Source organism: Xiphophorus maculatus, chromosome 17 (assembly GCF_002775205.1).
Source record: "Xiphophorus maculatus strain JP 163 A chromosome 17, X_maculatus-5.0-male, whole genome shotgun sequence".
NCBI lineage: Eukaryota > Metazoa > Chordata > Actinopteri > Cyprinodontiformes > Poeciliidae > Xiphophorus > Xiphophorus maculatus.
The window spans coordinates 17,179,102-17,199,284 of record NC_036459.1 but is presented as its reverse complement, the minus strand read 5'-3'; the positions used below and the strand labels follow the sequence as shown (position 1 = coordinate 17,199,284).

At 42.1% G+C, this 20,183-nt stretch overlaps 1 protein-coding gene across 2 annotated transcripts; it reads right to left on the bottom strand.

Moving 5' to 3' along the window:
* Positions 1-2,296: 2,296 nt before the first annotated feature.
* pik3cg (phosphatidylinositol-4,5-bisphosphate 3-kinase catalytic subunit gamma) lies at positions 2,297-19,598 on the bottom strand. Of its 2 annotated transcripts, none has more exons than XM_023350398.1 (24): positions 19,397-19,598; positions 17,602-17,821; positions 17,336-17,507; positions 16,146-16,408; positions 15,544-15,630; positions 15,351-15,451; positions 15,087-15,256; positions 14,821-15,008; positions 13,813-13,920; positions 13,633-13,714; positions 12,533-12,962; positions 12,359-12,457; positions 12,143-12,278; positions 9,398-9,463; positions 8,723-8,866; positions 8,420-8,501; positions 7,354-7,457; positions 7,119-7,265; positions 6,948-7,038; positions 6,033-6,163; positions 5,278-5,389; positions 5,032-5,189; positions 4,850-4,931; positions 2,297-3,892 (listed from the first exon to the last, which is right to left on the bottom strand). In XM_023350398.1, the coding sequence occupies exons 2-24, from the start codon at positions 17,812-17,814 to the stop codon at positions 3,693-3,695; spliced, it is 3,366 nt and encodes a 1,121-aa protein (XP_023206166.1). In that variant the 5' UTR covers positions 17,815-17,821; positions 19,397-19,598; the 3' UTR covers positions 2,297-3,692. The 2 variants fall into 2 exon arrangements, with proteins under 2 accessions (XP_023206166.1, XP_005808105.1); XM_005808048.2 differs by having other exon boundaries at positions 17,602-17,817.
* Between the last annotated feature and the right edge of the window lie 585 nt (positions 19,599-20,183).

Here is a 20,183-nt window from a genome sequence, read left to right as displayed (position 1 = left end):
TGCACGCTGGCTTTTTGTGGTTGCTGCTTCTCAAGTTCTTCACAGGCAGGAGACACCTTGAAACTTTATCAGACTAAAACCACAAGACAACGTTGGATTTCATTGGGATTTTGTGTAATAAAGACCAACGTAGAGAGGTACATAGTGGAAGACATAAGATTGAACAAATAACCTTGTTTCAGTCATAAAGACTCCTGGCTAGCTCGCCATCTTTAAAGATGGCAAGCTAGCCAGGAGTCACTGTAGCAAAGCAATCTCGAATCATGACACTTCTACCTCTGTGCTTCATTGTTAGTATATGTTGCCTTGGTTCAACAAACTGTCCTGGTGTTCAGATAACTCGATTTCAGACTCATCTGTCCAAGAAACATTATTCAAATTGTAGAAAAAAACCTGGAAACTTGACTTTTGAAACTCAAGAAATTTCCAAGTTTTTTTTTTCTCTAAAATGTCAGAGCTCAATCTCAATATTTCTAGAGTCTTTTTCTAGCAAATTTTTGACTTTGAGTTAAAAAATTTCCTGTTTTTCTGAGATTTTCTTTGACGGAAATTTGCTCAAATTTTTATATCTACAATGGTCCTGATATGCTATTGTACATTTCTGACAAAGTTTTAGAATAATAATAAAAATAAAACTGTTAGTAGCAACATGGAGGCAACTGTGAGCATGGTGTTCCTTACGGACGGAATCATGAAAATGTCCGTCTTCTCTGCAAACCTCCACCATGGGACGCTCTAGCTCGTCCGCCACGTTTTTCCGCAGGGAACCTTTTGTGTAGAAGATACTTCAATGAAAATTTCAGAGGTACAGAGTGCAGAACGTTCCGTCCTCGCAGGAGTCAGTTACTGAAATGATGTAATTTGACCTTGCGGACGCCTCAGTGATAGTTTGTTTTTTATGCCCAAATATATGTGCACATCATACACATTTTTCTTTTTTTTCTTTTAATTATCCTACTGGGTTGCATAGTTGTTTTGTCCTTAGTGTGTCATTTTTAATATCTGTAGGCCTACTGTATTATTTTTCTTTTGTTGTAAAATTAACTGTTTTGCCTCTTATTCCTATTTTTATATGGCTAAGTTTTGTGTGAATGTGCTTGTTTCCACTTCTCTTTAACCTCGTGCTGGTATAGCTAAATTCACCCACTGTGGGACACTAAAAGACATTTTGTTCAACATCAGCAGTAGCTAACTTCTTCTAACGTTTTTGAGAGTAAACCTATGTGGAAAGAATGGATATTGTTTTGAATGACTGCTTTCTGTACAGCGAAATGTGTGATTTGAAATGTCTTTATGCTATTCTGAATCTTTTTTTTGTATTAAATCCTTAAAATTGAAGTAAGATGCACTTTGTTGTCCCCCCTTCCACTGTAATGTTGAGAAAAAGAGCATTAAATGTGTATTTACGCTATTTGGGCCACTTAAGACTCCCACCATAAACAGAGTGAATCCCACCCACACATATAACAGCCTTTATGTTCTACAAACCATATACATTCAGGCACCTTGCTGCCTTTCAAGGACAATAACCCCTGGCCTGGATTCACTAATTACGCCCTCTAACCTCTTAGTAACCCTTCAGAGAAGCGAGGTCAGGACAAATGGCCTCTGCTGGAAAAAGTAGCTGGAAAATCCCACCCACACACCCACTAATGCAGGGCCGAGTGATTTCCCTCGTCGTCTGATCTGGTTCAAGCCTTCCTAAAGGGGAACAAAATGGAACAGAGAAACGGAGTGAATCGATCGCGGATGCTCCAGTTCCCTCCAGTTTCTTCCAGCTGCCTCCCACACCAACCTCACAGGCCCGTGACAGCGCAGGGAGTTCTCCTGTGGAAAGCTACGGCGCATGTCTGCGGGGGGAGAAGAGAAAATACAAGAGGATTCCTGAAAATCTACTGGAAGTCACGTTAAGGCCATATTATAGATGCGTGTTTTTTTTTTTGCTTGTTTGTTTTTCAAAGCGTCTAAGGTGAAAACGCCACAGATTCTGAGCGAGCCATCAGGTCATTTGGTGAAAAGGCACTTAAAGCTGTCTAATCCACTTACACCCTCGCTGCATGCTGGCGGATTGATAGAAAACATCTATTGTTCTCAGCGCGGGGCCCTCACACACACCCACTCTCTGTTGAGAACTCAGAGGAAGAAAACACAAGCAGCAAAATCTGGAGAAACGCAAAGAAAAGTAAGAAAGAAAAAAAGTGACTACATGGAGTCGGGCTTTTGGTGAGTCGAGGTGAGCTGGTTGCAGGGCTCCATCTGGTGGATAAAGCTCATAATGACACTCTGAGATGCACTCTTGATTTTTCATCTTTATTTGCTAAACATGTTCAAGCTTTTTCCAAGAAGCAACCCGACTTTTTCCAGTGTGTTTTAAAGGAAACTCACAACACAAATACTGGTTTTAAAGAGGCAGTGTTATGTAAAATCAACTTTTAAGATTTACATGATGTCATAATCAAAACATACACGGAGTATTGCTTTGATTCTTTCATGCATGTTTGAGAAACCCTTTCGTCTCCGGTGGCAACGATTTGGGGTAAACGCTTGGTCTCACCAAGTGCTGCCTTTTCCACTAAGCTCTCCATGACTCCCCCTTTCAGCTCCTTCAGACTAGCCAGCAACAATTAGCAAACATCTGGTAGAACTGTGCATCTGTTGAGCTCATTGTACAAACTACTTCTCAGTGAAACATTCAGAATGGCTGTAAATGACTTAATGGAGAAACGTTGTGATGACTTCCGGAAGGCGAAGTTTAGGAAAGAGCAGGAGCTTCTTAAAGAGACAGAGGTCCGATTTCAAGGCGTTAAAATTCCAAAGTCAAATTTCTTTTAAGTTTTGTTTGATGTATACAAATGAAGGCAAGATAAACTGCATTTTCATTCATCATATATCATATCACTTGATCAAGTTTTGGCGCTAGGATGCGTTGCAGTTTTTTGGTTTCAGAAAACTGCAACAGAAACACTTTTTTCCCCATCACAGGAGTCACATGATCAACAACTGGATGTTGAATCTGGTGCAAACAACAAGGAAGAAGAACACGACAGGAAGTAGCTGGAGGATAGCTCAGTGGTGTTTTTTTAATGACTTGAACAAATGTATTCACTTGGGATTTTGATTGCGTTTCTTATTTAATGGTAGCACTGCAATTGCAAAATTGTGTTATTTTGACAAAGTTTTGAGCACTTCTGCAATGGAAACGCGGCTACTGTTACTTGATTGTGCTATAAAATGGCACTATGTGCCTTGTAAAATACATAACACCGCCCCTTTAAGACAGATATTTACTCTGCAACTCAGATCTTAAAGAAGCTCATGCTTCTGAGAGTTGAGAGCCAAAAAGTTTAAGCATTTTGGAGAGACGGGGAATGTTTCTCAAAAGAACAAAAAAAAAAAAAATACAATAAAATGTACAATTTTACTCATTTGAAAGCTGCACCGATTATTGATCTCATGTGGAAACTGGTTTAAAAAAAGCTCTAGGAATGTTCGTTTATGCGTATGTGGTCTCGACTTGGTCTTTAAAGTGCGATATAAACTGTCTCTCTTTGGCTTTTTGCTTTAATAACGATCAACATTAGTATCTACCTTGTTAATTCAACGAAAAAAAAAAAATATATGTATATAAAAAAGGGAAAAGCTCTGAAACAATAAGGAAGGGTAGCTGTAGCCGTCTGAGGAGGAAGTGCCGTCTACGTGGAGCGTTTCTCCACGCCCTGCTTGATCCCCAGCACCAGGTGGACGAACCAGTTGATCTGAACCATCCAGCCTTTCTCCCGGCAGATCTCGATCTGGTCCAGCAGGTGGCGCTGCGCCTCGTCCTCGCTGCGGCCGACCGTCAGCGCCTCACGGATGTACTCTATGTCCTCCTTGCTGGTCAGCTGCGGCATCCCTGAATGTCAAAGAAACGACTTCGATTTGAGTCTTGAAAAACGTTTGGAAAAAAAAGAAAACAATGGCGCGTTTGTTGTTTGGGTGTTCAAAAGTATTCACGCATTTTCAACTTTTTCGCTTTTTTGTTCCAGTCACAAATTTCAATGTGTTTCTTTTTGGAACTCTATATGACAGGTACTGCATAACTGTAGACACTTTTATTCTGATTTGACAAATCACAGACCATGCCACACTTTTCAGATTTTCATTTAAAGTGTAGAAGTCTGTGTTTGGATTTGTCACTTAAAGCTCCTGTACTGTAAAACTCAATCATTTTTCGTGCATTTTCAAAATGTTTTCCAACCTTTCCAGCACCACTATGGAGATAAAAACAATATAAATATTTTTTAAAATTCCCTTTATTATATAATTTATTGTTGTTAATAATGATTTTTGTTGTGGTAGTATTTCACATGCTGCGATGAGGTAAACTAAAAAAGAAACTAGCAAAATTTTATATTTTTAAATGTCAAAATTAACAAGAACAAAAAAACAACAAAAATTCCTATAACTTTAATGTGTAAAATGTAAGACAATCAATAAGTCATTGAGCAATTAGCATTAATAAATATTAAATATAATAAACAAATCCTGTAAAGGTAAATGACCCTCCTGCTCAAATTAAATGCTAACACACAATATACTGTACAAAGAAAGTAACAAAAAAAAAAAAATTCCTTGCTGAGTTTTCTGTCTCTTAGCGAATAGAAATAATTTGGGTCATTCTAATCAACCAAAAACAAGCAAACTTTAGTCTGATTTAAGTTCAGACAGTGAGAAAAACATATGGATTTTATTAGGTGTATGAAAATATCTGGTTTCAATTGTAGGTAAGGTTTTCTAAATTTAGGCCTTTAATGAAGCGTTAGCTTGCACTTTGTGACAAACCTGTGGCGTGAAAAGGTTTGCGGCTTACCGGTCATCAGCATCATGGAGAACAGGATGATGAGCAGGTTGGTGTGATGGCGGAGAGCGAGGTAAGCCTTCACACACACATCCTGCAACGGCGTGGGAAAATGAAGAGCGGTCATTTTGTTTCTGACTGGATCCGCAATAAAAAAAAACAAAAAAACAAACAAAAACAAACAAGTCTCGCACCTGGAACTTCTGGAAGTGGGGGCTGCTCTTCTTCCCCGACGTTCCCATGACGTACAGGAAGTCCGGCGTGAGCACGAAGGGAACCCACTCCTTGCTGATTCCCATGAAGCTCTTGTAGTTCCCCAGGATGTGACCGAAGTCGATGTGGAACAGGTTCCCTGCAGAAAACCGTCGGCGCGTCCTTTCAGCTGCCCGCATTTTGACCATTTTTGTAAATGTATTGTTATGTTTAAACAGACAGACTACCCGACTCTGTGATCATGATGTTGTCATTGTGGCGATCTCCGATTCCAAGGACGTAGGTGGCCACGCAGTACCCGCCACAGGAATACAGGAACCTCTCCACAGCCTGCTGGAACTACACACACACACACACACACACACCCACGCACACACACACACACACACACAAAGCTTGAAAACATGCAGTCACATGCTGATGTTGCATGTTATGACAGCTGTGTGTGTCGTGTCCTTACTTCCTTCCTATCAGGAACTAAAGGTACTTCCTACTTCCTGCTATTTGGTAAACAAACTTGCAGCAGGAAACAAAGCAACGCTCTGATTACATAACGCTACTGGTCAGTCCCTCCACGATGTTGCCATGTTTTTTTGTGATTGTTGTTCCCTGAAACGACTGATTTTGCGCCATTTTTTTCAAAATATTGTGTTAAAGTCACAGTAATTTTTAAGCTTTTTGTTGGATTGCAAACACAAAACTGAATGTTTTATTAGAATTTTTTATTCTTGGGGGCAAAACAGCATACTGCATAAATAGTAAATGCAAGAAAAAATGTATACTCTCTTTAAAATAATAATTTACTTTTTGATTTTTATTTCAAAGCACATTTTCAGCAGTTGGAGAACTACAACGGTTTAGTATTTGACTCTTGTTTACTTCTATGATGGAAGGTATTCATTTACTTATATTTGCTCAGTAGTGTCCCTGCTGGTGGTTTTGTGTTGTGCAGAAACGTCCAGTTTGTGTTTGTGAAGGGCACCTTTTCCTCGCTGACACACTTGTCCCGCAGCCACTGGTAGAGGATTTCATCCTTGAAGGCACCGGTGCTTCCGACGACGCTCTGCTGGATGGTAGCGATCGTGGTGGCGTCTTTAACGATCTCAATCATTCCTACAGGGACGATAGAGGCAGAACGGACAGTCATGGCAACAGACGACCAGCTGCAGGCTCACCCTACACAGAGGATTCTGCTCTATTGGAGGGAATCTGGCTGTCACTTTGTGGCCATCAGTTCAAATTCGCTTGTGTTCTGCAATATGAAAATGATCTGAAAAAAGAAAATCTAAAAAAGTCTCTGAAACTGCAAGTGGCTCTGTGGACATTCCATAATAGCTCAACATGACTTTGGCTACAAATTACCGGTTTTTAAATGTTTTTCAGTTTTCTTCCTGCAACATTTGCACTAAATTCCCAAAAGGAATGACACTAAAGTAACAGCAATATGTGTTTAGATCTGTTTACCTGGAATCTAAGTGATTTTTTTTTAAAAATCTGTCTTCTTCTTTGTTTACCTTTATTTTAAGTACTACATATAGAGATAAAATGTCTAAAGTAGATATTTATCTAAAATGTTTTTTGTTTTCAAACGCTCATGTGACATTTGCGGTTCTAAACGAGTTTCAATTGGCTGTCTTGAGACGTTGTAAAGACTGCAAACCCCTGGTCTAGTCAAAGTCTAGACTTAAATCCGACTGAGATGAAGCAGAAGGTTGAAAAACTCTCCAATGTGTCTGGATTAAAGGGATTCTGCAAAGAGGAGAGGGACAACGTTCCTCATCTGATAGCAGACATTAGATGGATTTATCCAGTTTATTGTTTTGTGGCAATAAAGTTTGAAAAAAAAGGCGAGGGGGTGTTTTGTAGCATAGATAAAGCATATAAGAGTGTAGCGGACCGATCTTGTTGCCGGTGGAGATGCAGCCGTACGGCAGGAGGCACAGATCCAGAGACTCCGTCTCCCAGATGGACTCCATGATGAGCAGAATCTGACAGGAGGAACGGAGACGTGAGCGGACTTCCTGGAACCTCTGGCTGTGTGAACTTGTACGTCTGGTTGCCTACCCACCTGCAGGATGAGCATGTCCTGTCGCAGGTCATCCCCGTCCTTGAAGATGATGCCCACGGGGTCTTTGGACAGCGTGGTGGGGTCGGCGCGTTTGAACTGCAGCCACAGCGGCTTCTTCTTGGACGCCATCACCTTGCACTGCTCGATCTGCGCGTGCACACCAAACGATTCGACGTTGGTCCTCATGGGTGCAGATGTGTGTGCGCGTGTGTGTGCGCGCGTGTGTATGTCTCACCAGCAGAGTCCCAGCTCTCAGCCCGGGATCGTAAGGGACTCGGAAACTCTCCGGAAGGCCCGACAACTGCAAGGTCTCCAGTTTCTGACGCAGCTGGATCACAACTGACAATCACACAGCACACGCACGCTTAGCTTCACAGGAAGTCTCACACTTGAAGTGACATTTTATGTGACAGAGCAACACAACGTAGAGCGTATAGAGACGTTTCAACATGACGTCACATGAGCAAGATCCCACCCCCCAGCTCCCTACTGGGCCAAAAAACTGTTCGCTGACAATGGCTAGCTTTGGTTTTAGCTGTTATCAATGTAATGTGCTAAATCTTAGATGTAGACTTGATATATAAAATAATATTTGCTACTAATTGTCAACACTCCGACAACTAGATAACAAGGTCAGGAAAAAGTTTTAATCTGAAACAAAAGTAGCAAAGGAAAAGGAAGAAGGTCATGCTAGCTTGACTTTGACAAACTTAACATGTAGATTAGCTGCAGAATTCAGTGTGTTTAGTGTTTAGAATTCAGTTAAAACAAATAAATAAAAAAAGGTAGCCCACACACCAACTCTCTCACAGATCATCAGGGGTTTAAATTTGCTCATCAACACAGCAATCACTTATTAATAATCACAAAATAAACATCAAGACTGAAAGCAAACCTGTAACAGACTTAATGTTCTGTTCAATGTGTGAGAAATGTTTGCCTATTGCTGTTGAATCCTGATACACAAGTGGAGCTGCTGTCAGTTAGTTGCTATGGAAACAGGTCTGTGTGTAGCATAGACGACACAGAGAGCAAGAAAAAAGGTAGATTAGAACGGTGGATAAGATTGGTTTCTCAAGCAAGTATCGGCCAATCACCAATCTCCCAAATTTAACTGAATTTTAACAGATTTTTGTGTTGTTGTTTTATCAATTAAAGATTCAGCAAAATACATTAAAGTTTATTGTGATGCTGGCAAAACTTTACTGGAACTTTAAGGAAGATTTAGTAAAAAAATCTCGCTTCTAAATTTGTGAGAAGTGACTTCAGAGCCACATGATTGAAGCCGTTCTCCTCCTCACCTTGCTGTGTGACGTCATATTTGTCGGCAGACATGGCTTTCATCTCACGCGTGACTTTCTGAAGGGCCTCCGTCATCTCCACCTGGAGAGAGTCAAGTTTGTTAAAAACTATACTCTGTATCCAAAGGGTTTAAAAAAAACAACAAAGAACTTCAACAGGTGGCTCTACTAGAAAAGGATGAGAAACAAGAAGCTTTCAGAAACGGAACAAATACTCCAAATGACTTGTTTTTAAAAAATCATAACACTCTGCTGACTGAGGATCGATTGTGATTATTGTCTGTAGAGGGGGAGACTCTTCACCTGCTTCCTGAAGTCCTGCAGCATGTTCTCCCCGCAGCCTCTGAGGTAGGCCTCCAGCAGCACGGCGTACCTCTGCTGGTAGTGCATGGACTGGGCAATCTCACTCCGCAGGAACCAGAACAGAAAATGGCCGATGCGCTTACTCTGTGGAGAGGAAGAAATGATTAGAAATGTCTGAAAAAAAAACAAAACAGGGGAAACACAAGTTTATTTAAGGCTAGGTGTTGATTTTACACTGGAAATATCATAGGGGTTTTTTTATATCCCATGTACATTTTCACTTCCTTGTAACTCTCTACAACCAAAGTACATGGGTCCTGAAGTCTGGTGGTTCACTTAGATGCAGCTTTGATAACATACTTTTTTTTCTTTTTCTCCTTAATATGTTATAACAGGGATGCACTAATTGCAGTTTTCTAGCCAATCATCAATCTTTAAAAAGTCTGACTTGCTGATTCTGATTTTTTTTTTTTTTTTTTTGTCTGGAAAAACGAGACAGTGGCTGATTTTCAGACCTTTGCAGAGGAAGATAAGATCAGAGAAGAAGATCAGTCTCACATGTGTCGGCCGATTTATGTCTCCCAAAATGAAGGAGATTGTGGCCGATTCATCCAGTTCTAATACTATCCAGTTATAGAAATGTAAACACAGGAGCACTCTTGTTGTTGAGCTTACCCTCAATGCTCTCTTCAGCAGGAACCTGACCAGGGCGCTGTCATGGTACGGCTCAAACTTCACTGCCTGCAGGAGAAGACAGACACACAAACATGTCTGCCTGTCACAATGCACTGGTTTTCTTTTATTCACTTATATATGCTCAGTAATTACCATATTATAGGCAACTGTAACCATAGAAACTATGCCAAAACACCCAACATAGAGAGCTTTAAACCAGCTAAGACTAAATTGAGACAGATTATTTTTAGGTTTTGATCATCCAAACAAACTGATGTTCCCTTTAAAGTCAGACGACAGAAACCAGAAACTTAAGTTGGAAAAAAAATGTTGATTATATCAGTAAAAATGTTTCTAAACTGCCAAGAGTTATACTGTTTGCAGACGACACACGTGTATTTTGTGGTAAAAAGAATTTAAATCAACAACTACACAACAACGGAAGAAGAGACTGATGAAAGTTAAAGAACTACTTTAACATAATTAATAGGCCTGAAAACCTAAAGAGCTGTTTTAGGCCCTCAAAGGTTGTAACAGATTATGGTTTTTGTTAGAAAATTAACAAGGTTTTAAAAACAATTGAAATCATCCGTCAATAACAGCCTTCAGCAGAGGAAAGTTAAATCAAGTGACTTAACCAGTATATCCTGAAAACAAATCTCTCCAAGAAAAGCATAAACAAGCTTTTAGCTTGTCAGAAAGAACGGATACAGAAATGCATTTCTGCATTATTTGGACACCAGAGCAGAGGATGTGCTTGGCAGTCCGGGAAAATAACCTTATACCTGCTGTGAAGCACAGAAGTGGAAGTATCATGGTTTGGGGACGCTTGATGAAACACAAGCTGCTGTTGTGTTCTGGGTTTTTTTCCTGTTTTGGCGTTCAGCTGTAATAAAGCCACTTTCTGTTGTCTAAAAATAAATTTAAAAAAAGATGACGAGAGCTGAATATGTAAACATTGTTCTTGAACAAACTGAATATTTCCTAGCATTTCTATAACTTTCCACATTAGTAAGAACAAAACAAGTGAAACAAAGTTCATATCCATCTAACCCTGCTGTGCTCTGACATATATAGCAAACATAAAAGTGTTCTTATCAGTGATAAACAACCGCAGCTCATAAAGAGGCTGGATTATTATGTCATAAAAGTCATCCTGTTGACTTTCAACAAGGAAGTGGCATCATTTCCACACAGGGCCACAACCTGCACCCAGTCAGTGTTGAGTATCGCCTCTGTTGAGCTGTTAGCAAGTCATGATAGCTGTTAGTCAGAAGATTCTTTAGGTTTTTTTGTTGTTGTTTTTTGCGAGACTGACTGCTACTACTTTATTAGGGACAAATAAAGTATTTCTGAACTGAAACAAATTTGAGTGAAGCAATGAAGGAAGTGAAAACACAGAGTCTATTGTGCTCACCTGGGGGAATCTGTGGGGTGAGCTATGGATGCAAGGTCAAATATAGGGAGCAGTTTGAGCTGAAATTCCCCCTCTTGAACGGCTTCCTTACGAAACTTGTAGTAATGGGGAAGATAAATGCTTTCCTTCACTGCAAAACGTACTTATTTTCCACATTCCAACGACTGTGTTTTCACTCCCGTTCTGTTATTCAGCGGTTAATCTAAGATTAGACTTTGCGGCATTCGAAAACAGATCAGACGGAATGAAGCGAGTGCTGCCTGCTGAGTCACTCCCACACATTTACAGAGCACTTCATCCCTCAATATTAGTATTTATATAAACATTCAGTACTAATCCTCCACCGGCGATTAAAATGCACAGCATGCAGAGATGGAGTCTCATTTTCCTATCCAAGCAAAGGGCCCTTTGTTGGCCTCAGCTGACGCTTGTTGCTCATGCAAAGCTGAGCGCAGAGTCAACTATGGAAACACACCAAGGAGAAGCGTGAGGCGTGAGTCAGCTGTTTCCACTGGCTGGTGAGCTGGAACCGAGACATGAGGAGCCTTCAGTGAAATGAGCAGCAGCTCAGTTAGTCCAATTATTAACTCTGACCAGAACCGGATTCCGAATTCATATTTCAGACACGCCCGTCTGTGAAACACCAGCACTAACAGTAACCCGGTATGAACAGCAGCTGCTGCTTTCACCGAATTGGTTTAATGATTATGGATTGATTATTATTAGTGCAAATGGCTACCTATGTGGTGTTGTACCCAGAATAGGGCCCAAACATGTTGAAACTCTGGAACCTTTAAAAGGTCAAATACAAAACTGAGGCAAAAAGAGAGAGAAAGAGAGAATGGGGAATAAGAGGTAGACAGAATGAAAGAATAAATATAAGAAAGAAAAGAGGCGGAAAGGGAAGAAGGACAATAAGAAAGGAAATAAAAGACGAAGGAGGAGAGCGAGGAAGGAAACCAGGGTGGAAGGAAGGAAGAAAGGAAGGGAAGAAGTAAGGAAGAAAATAAGGAAGGAGTGAAGAAAAGAAAAAAGGAAGTGAGGAAGAAAACATGTATCAAAGAAAGGAAAGGAGGGAGGAAAAAGGCATCAAGGATCACACCTTTGATCCCAATAGACTTGCTCTATGTAGAACACTGACAGATGAACAGAAACTAATTTCCTCTGAAAAAGTGACGGGACCTAAAGTACCACAAAGCTCCTTCATTTCCTAAAGTTTAGACTCTAATGGGTTTTCAAACATCACATATTTCAAACTGTCCACCTGCAGCCTCAGGTTAGCTGTAACGCCTGTTAGCAGATAAACACAAACACGAGATATGACCCACCTGGACGAGCTGGAGGAGATACCGGAGGACGTCATCGTCCTCCAGCGTCTCCAGCTTCCGCACCGCCATGGATCGGACCTGGGCATCCGAGTAGTGGCAGTCTAGCAACTGCATCGCCAGACCAACATCCAGACCACTGAGGAGCAGCAACGTGCCAGCAGGTCAACACAACATCGTCACTACAAACAGAAATGTGTACCGCGGCGTCGGCTTTACCTGGTGTCCCAGGCATTGCTGCGATCCAACAGGCAGTGAGTAGCCAGGACGTCTTCCTGTTTCCCCCATTTGACTGAGCCCAGCAACTTCGGGTAAGCCCTAAGCAAGATTAATGATTAAATTAAGCAAAAAAGTAATATATAGTATAATGTGATTGGGAAGTAAAACAAATACCTCGGATCACGCATGCACTCATGCCTGAAGTGCCACAGCAGCTCTTTGTCCTCTGGACTCAGGGGATGTAATGGATCGGTGGACACAATCGCCTCAAACTGCTTCTTCAGGTGGTTGGGCATTTCTCTCTGTCCTCTCTCTCCTCCGTCGCCCTCCTCACCGCCGGCCCCACAGTCCCTGCCCACTTCCCTGCTCTTGGGCAGCACCACCGGGTAGCAGTACTTGTCCAACAAGATGGCGATGGCCATGGAGGAGGCCTTGTCCGGGTTGGTGGCCGACGTGAGCTTGTCCGCGTTGATGCTGCTGCTGCTCTCCTCGCTCTTTTCGGGCATCTTCCACATGTGGAGGATGAACTCGCCTTGGCGGAGGAGGGAGCGGTGGTCGATCAGGAGCAGGTTGACGTAGTACAGGAGGCGGTTCTTGGTCTTTCCTGAAAGACAGACAAAGAGGCGCGATGATAGAGGGTTCTCTTGTTGATGGTGGCAAATGGCACTGATCGCAAATGACGGAATGGCGACACCTGAAGAGCGTGTAATGCTGGAAGATGAGGACGTCCTGGGACCTTTGTTTCAATATTCTTTGCTAATGAAGTACAGTGTGAAGCAACTTAAGCAAAGGAAGAAAGACACAGGACGCTTTTTCTGGCTATGGACTGTGGTAGCTAGGACAAGTTAGCACTAAGTTATCTGGGCCTACCTTGCCAAGTAACCGCTCAGCAATCAGTTTGGTAAAAATACTGATTTGTCAATGCGTGATAGTTCATTTTCCAATTCGGAAAAGTCTGTGAATGGATTAAATCTCCTGTTGAGCCATGGTGAGAAACACTGCCAGGAGCAGCTCGTACAGTCAGCTCTGTGTCATCTAAAAGAGTTCTTCATCTTGAGTTTATTTGCTGTTGGCAAATGACTATCGGTAGGCATTAAATTGTACATCTTTATAACATAAATCAGCCGATCACAAACAAAATCAGCTGTTCAGACACATAGATGTTTCCCCAAAAACACATCTTGTTTGTCCGAGACTAAAATGGCCATAGTGCGCTGTTCTAAATTTAATAGCTTGACTCATTTGCGATCAGCACTGTTGTAACTGGATATTACCTTCAAGAGTGGAGCTTCCTGCTGTGTTGTCGTGGTAGGAGCTTTTGGAGTTGGGGGTTTGGGGTTGCTTCCCACAGATCACCTGGATTTAGTTAGAGTGTTTCAGAGGTAGCCAAGCGACCCTATTGTAACCAAACACGACAAAATCTACAAAACAGTAGTGAAGGTAACCAGATGTACCTGCAGGTTGAGGCGTGCCCCTTTAGGTAGGTCCTTGATCTTTATGTTAAACTCCAGCCAGCAGTTCCACAGCACTTCTTCATTAAACGTCTTGGAAGTTGTTCTTTCCTAAAAGAGTTCATTGATGTCATTTAGGGTTTTAACGCAGTCACTGCTCATAACTTCAAAAAATCCCCCGGAATGGTCCCTTTAAGAGTCAGCCGCCTTACATTCAGGATTCAAATGACGTTCACAGGAATCGGAGGACAATGTTGGCCTGTATTCATGCTGTCAGCCGTAGCGTTTATTGTCTTCACACCGCATCCGAAATGAATAAGCTGATCATGCAAATTCAGGATAGTTTAACAGGATTGTTGGTGGCTTATGGTTTCCAGGGAAAACGCAGCAGGAAACTGTGTGTGTACTTGACTTTTGTCACAGCAGCAGGTTGTTGGTATATGGAGAATGCCTGTGTATTCATAACATATTATAGCCAATGTATTTTGTGGTGATTTTGTGTGATGATTCTGGTCACTAGCCATACACTAGCCATTCGATTCTCATCTCCTTTCAGTGGTCTGTCTAGAATTTCTCCCACTGACCTGGATTCCTCCAATAGAATTTCAATCGGGCCAATCAGCAAATCAGAAGTTCTGAATGATGACATTGATTACATGCTCTGTTTTGGAATAATAATTTGCGTTCAGCACACAAAATTTCTCGTAATTATACCGTTAAACGTAAATCACAGTCAAATGTTAGCGATTGGGTAAAAATTTAAACTTCGACACAGGGTCCAGACCCTCTGGATGAAGCAAAGTGTAGAACAAAAAGCTGTTTACATTTTTTTTTAAACCAGGCTAGTGACGAACAAACACAATCTAGTAGGTAATTTTCTTTGTAAAAACATCCTTCCACATTTGTGTTGGTCACATGAATTCCTAGTGAAATACTTTGAGTTGTTATGTGGTAAAATGTGAAAACGTCTCTCTAGTGTGTATGGAAGTCTCATTGTTCAATGTGTCCAACCTGAGCCAGAAGCTGCTGCCCATGGAAGATGCTGGCCTCGATGAAGACCGTAAGCTCTGGGACTTTGGGGAGCGTCGGGATGTCGATTCCAAGCACTTTGACTCTGAACTTCCTGTTGCAGTCCCACATGGAGATGGTGAACACTCGCTCATGGTCTTTCTCAGCAATGGTCAGCTGTTCGTGGGTGCCTGTGATAAACCTCTAGAGTTTAATTCGGCTCATATTTGAGTAGAAATAAACAAACCGCAGCGTTTAAAAATGGCAACCTGCGACGCCTGTGCAGTCATCCACTTGGGCCCAGTCCTCCCGCTGGACCAGATCCAGCTCCGGATCAGGCGGAGTCTCCAGAACCAGGTGGATCTCCTCGCCGTTCTTGAGGGACTGACGGATCCAGTTGAAGCTCTGCAGGGCTTTCTCTCCATACAAATACTCCTCTCTTAGTGTGAGGCAGAAACAACAATAACCAACTCAAACCTGACCACACCGACCCCAACGGGAAGTTTCCCAGGGAGTTCCCACACACTGCATACCTGCCACACACACGCAACACAAAGTCCTCGTCGCTCAAGTGTTCAGGGATTCCCAACAAAACCCTTTTATTGGCCGTTTTTGCAAAGAAGCTCGCCAATACCTAAAACACAGGGGAAAGATAGAAACGCTACAGGAAATGGTATTTTTACCAAACAGGAAGAGGTGCATGGTTCATGTGCTATATTTATCAACCTGTGAAGGCGTATCATCAATGGAGACTTTGATAGTCTGGCTGGAGGTGCTGACATGGATCACAACCAGGATGTAACCATTATTAACCTGGAGATTAAGGCACAATTTTGTTTGTCAGTAGTTCAGGAGGAAATGTGAAGAAAATCATTAACATTAGATATGACATGTTCCTAAATCACCAAGAATCATTGATTCTGAAGGAAAACGCATTCTGACTGCCTGAAAAGCATTCACGCAGGGTGCAGAACGAGCGACGCACATTACAAACTAGTTCATAGCAGCACCACTCGAAGCTGGAGGCTGCCCACATGAAACAGGAGAATGAGATTGAGTCGTGCTGCAGCAGCGCTGCTTTAAAGGTGTCACCACAAATCGCAGCGCAGGTCATGAGTGAGCCTTCCTCCTTCATAGTGGGCAAGGAGTGGGAAGTGAGCACTTCTTAGCTGACGGAGGTGGTTGGTTGGTCGGTTGGAAAATATTATTACATTTGCAGTTGAAGAATCCAAAACAAATTTTATCTGTAGTGTTCTAAACTCTTTTTTTCCTCTCAATAATCATGGGTGGTCAATCGGGTGAAGAAGGGGTTCTGGAAGAGAACGCACCTTGGAGAGGAGGTGTTCGGGCAGCGGCTTCCGGGTGACCCAGGGGTCCATGGAGTAAAGGTTGGCGTCCCGGTCCGACAGCTCGATGCGTCGCGGCGTCAGCAGCTTCCTGCGGGTGAATTCCAGCTCGTCGTCGTGGACGTTGCTAACGTCAGTCACGTCGTAGCCAATCAGGTAGTTGAGGTAGCGCTGGTACTGCTGGGACTCGTCTGTGGGCTGCGGGCGCGGCGCCAGCTGGATTCGACCCACGTCTCTCTTTAGAGCTATTGATACGCAAAAAACAAGACACCTGAAGTTCCTGCTGGCACAGTTTGGCTGTCATACAATAGGATTTTGTGAAGTAGTTCAAAGAAGCTACATATGCTAAGCTAAAGCCAACAATGTCCCAAACAAATCACAATTGGTATCAAAACCCTTACAAAATCTTTTTTTTTTTTACCTGCTACAAAAATGTTCACACAGTCAAGGATGGCCTCTATTGGACTTTGTGGTCTTAAATAGACAGTTACTCATGTTTGGATGTTTGAAGAGAGAAACCAGTCCTTCGATTTTTATGAGGCATTGTGCGCTATGCTGTAAAGCATAGCGCACAATAAATAATGCAACTTTTGTCTTTAAGTTTTGCTGACACACAATTTCTACGGAGTTGTACAAGCTGTGTTAAAAATGAAAGAGGGAGAAAACGAAGACAGAGAGCCCTTGTGTTGACTGAAAATATATGGCAGAATGTAGCTCTTCTTTTGTTCCTATTCTGGGAACGAAATGCAGTTCCATATTAGAAGAGCCCCTTTATTGTGCAAAAAAAGGGGAAAAAATGTGTTTAAAACATGTTTTTATTCTGTGGCTTTTAACACACGTTGAAAGTTTTGCTCTTATTTCTGCTAATGTTTTATTGTTTCTATTGTTGTTTTTTGTCCTTTGCATATCTTGAATGTTTATTGCTTTTGTCTGTACAGCAATTTATTGCAGCTATTGCTGCTTTAAAGAACTTTATAAGTAAAATAGTAAACAATAGTTAGTTTGTTTTTCCCAGGAGAATTTTTCCATTGTCCTCCAACATGGCTGCTGGCTACTGCAGGTGGGATATTGTACTCCATACAGTAAGAATACATGTTAAGAACAAATCTCCGTTTTTTTCCCACTAACAGTTATGATAGAAATAGCTTCTGGCTCCAAGAGGCAACCAGTACCTCTCCAGTAGCGAATGCAGTCCAGCGTTTGGAAGACCTGGTGCTTGTCGTAGATCTCGCACACAGTGCCTTTCTTCTGATAGAGGAGGATGCAGTGATCAGGACAGAAGCGCTGGTAGAAGTCGGGACAGAGGTTCAAAGACACCGCCTTCATCCAAACTTGGGCTTTCACCTGGAAAAACGACAAACGGGCAAAACATGTTTCATCCGTTCGCTGGAGTTAAAGTGGAAGAAAAGAAACAAAGAAATCCCTGCGCATCCCCAACCTGTTCCACAGTCCAGTTCCCGGCCACCTCCAGCAGCAGAGAGTCGGGGCTGCTCCCGCCCCGCGCCGCTGTGGGCAGCACAAACTCAACGCTGATCTGATCCATGGAGGCGGAGGAGGCAGAGGTGATGGCTTTCTTCCTCCTCCTCCTGCGGCTGTCTTCCCGTGCCACTTCGCGCTCTTCGTCACTCACCTGGATCTGCTGCCTGTCCATTGCCTAGCTTGGACACAACGCACGCTGTTAATCATTACCTGTAATCATGCAAACACCTTGTTGCCACGGGACGCAACGAGCCAATCTGTCTGTGGCCACAATCTGGACTCCGAGTGGCAGGTCGACTGGAGCGAGCAACGACGGACACTCAAAATGATTGTTCAGGCACGGCGACAGAAATTGTCGGAGCAAAGCTTCGAGTTTTGCAGTTGAAGTTAGCATTCGCTGCAGGCGATCCCACGCGAGGGTCTCCTCTCTGTCAGCTGGAACCTTCCAAACAACTCTCACACACACACACACACATCAATATGTGTTTTCGTATCAAAAAGGCAGCGAGCCAACCCACAGTCATAATATTTCCACCACCATGCTCCCACTAATGTTGTGAGTTAAACAAGATTCTGGTGAATGCGGCCGGAGGACTCTACGGTGCCTTCAAACCGCTGGAAACACGGCCGGGGTTTAAGGAGGAGCGGCAAAAGCAAATGAGGAGGATTAGCGGAGCTTATGAACAACTAATGATGTCACCCAGAGTATAATAACGTGGAATGCGCTCTGTTGAGCTGTTTTATCATGACAGTCATGAAACTGTCAGATAGCAACATCCTTCAGTCAGAAGCCTCTTTAGATGCATTGTAAGGCTGACTGGAACCAGTGAGCAGGACTTTTAGGGACATGTGCAACAACAACAACAACAAACGATTGTTTGTGCTAACACCATTCAATCCCATCCAGACTGTAACGTAGATGAAGTTCTCACTAAGATCGACTCTTAAGTTTTTACTAGAATGTCTTGTGGATTTATTTTTGTCTTGAATCTGTTAATGGGGACAAAGGTGATGATAAATGATGCAGTGATGAATGCATGCATTTTTTACACATTTTTTCTTTAAGTCAGAGATTCAGACAGGTTAAAAAAAGGGAATTATTTTAGGAGGTTTTCACAGGTACTTGATCTGAAACTTGAATGCATTTTTATAGTTAGTTTGATGCACAATGAGCCAAAAATATCATGTCTGGTAATATGCAAATATGGTGAAAGCTTAGTGAGTTTTCTTCAGGTTTTTACTCCATTAAAAAAAGGGAGGGTTACTATAAACAACTGCTTGGTTTGTATTGGAGAGAATTTAAATAAACCGTAACTTCGGCAACATGTTTTGTCCGTAATGACTTTATTGTTGACAGAAATAATCAATTCGCTCAGTGGAGCCCTGAATGACTCGTCCCAAAACTGCTCCAGCTACAACAAACGCGAAGAAGTCGGTGGAGTTTCCCTTCTGCTTCTTTCTGCATCAGCAGAGGAAGCTTTGAAAAGCAGGAAGCAAAAGTCAAACAGCGTGGATGGACTAGAACAGCTCTCTGTCAGCTGTTTTGGGTCCGACGCACTTTTAAGTGTGGACAGCAGCTAAGAGTAACAGCGCAGAGAGGTAAAAAATAAGGGATAAAACAAAGAGAGAGAAAACAACGCAGCCACCATAAGAGTGAGATACAGCCGCAGGTTGTGGTGTAACGGTACAGCAGGAAGCAGAGAGGCGCGTGTGGCTTTACGCACACAAACATAAAGCTTTTAATAAGGACTCACCGAGGAACGCAGAAGGCGACCAACCCCGGAGCTGTCGACGAAGAATTCGGCATTTATGCTAAATGACGAGCTCCGGAAACAGTGAATAAAATCAGGGTTTTCTGGAGTTTGTGCTCAGGAACTGCTGGTGGGGAAACGCTGCGCCTCCACAAGTCCACCAGAACTTGTCAAAAAACTCGCCCGCTAAGTTTTCTCTAAACTGAACAGCAACCCGCAACTTCCGCTTTGTCTTCAAACTAAAACACCGCTGTGCAGGAAGTGAATCACACTGCGCGTGCACGTTTGAAGAAGCTGGGACTATAACTTCATTCTTCAAGTGATTAAACTAACTAATTACATTAATAAAAAAAATAATACTGAGGGTAAATATATTTTATCACTTTAAAACAATGCACCTTTTAAAGCAATAACAATAATACAATTACTGCTAATAATAATAATAATAATAATACATTTTCTACATATTAATAAATAGGTATTAACCTGGCATTATCTTGTCTTGTACTGCTTGATAATATTCGTGATGCTGAGTACTTTAAATGTGAACTTACCTCCCTCTTGTGGCCGCGTAAAGTATAGCTGAAACAATTTGGAGATTTCCATCTAAAGATTTTTTTTCTCCGCCTTACAACATATTGTATTATATCTGTATATATTAAATATATTTCTATTTTTTATCTTTGTTTTTGGATTGGTGTTTATTTTCGGTGCATCACTGACAAGTTTGGGAATAAATAAGATGCATGGTGTAAATGTTGCACACTGCCACTGAATAGTGCCAAACTAC

Coding starts and splice junctions, on each gene's coding strand:
- pik3cg (XM_023350398.1), bottom strand. CDS start 17,814: ATGGACAGGCAGCAGATCCAGGTGAGTGACGAAGAGCGCGAAGTGGCA. Junction 15,257..15,350: donor GTGTTGCGTGTGTGTGGCAG/GTATGCAGTGTG, acceptor CCTCACACTAAG/AGAGGAGTATTTGTATGGAG. Junction 7,458..8,419: donor ATATGACGTCACACAGCAAG/GTGAGGAGGAGA, acceptor TGTGATTGTCAG/TTGTGATCCAGCTGCGTCAG.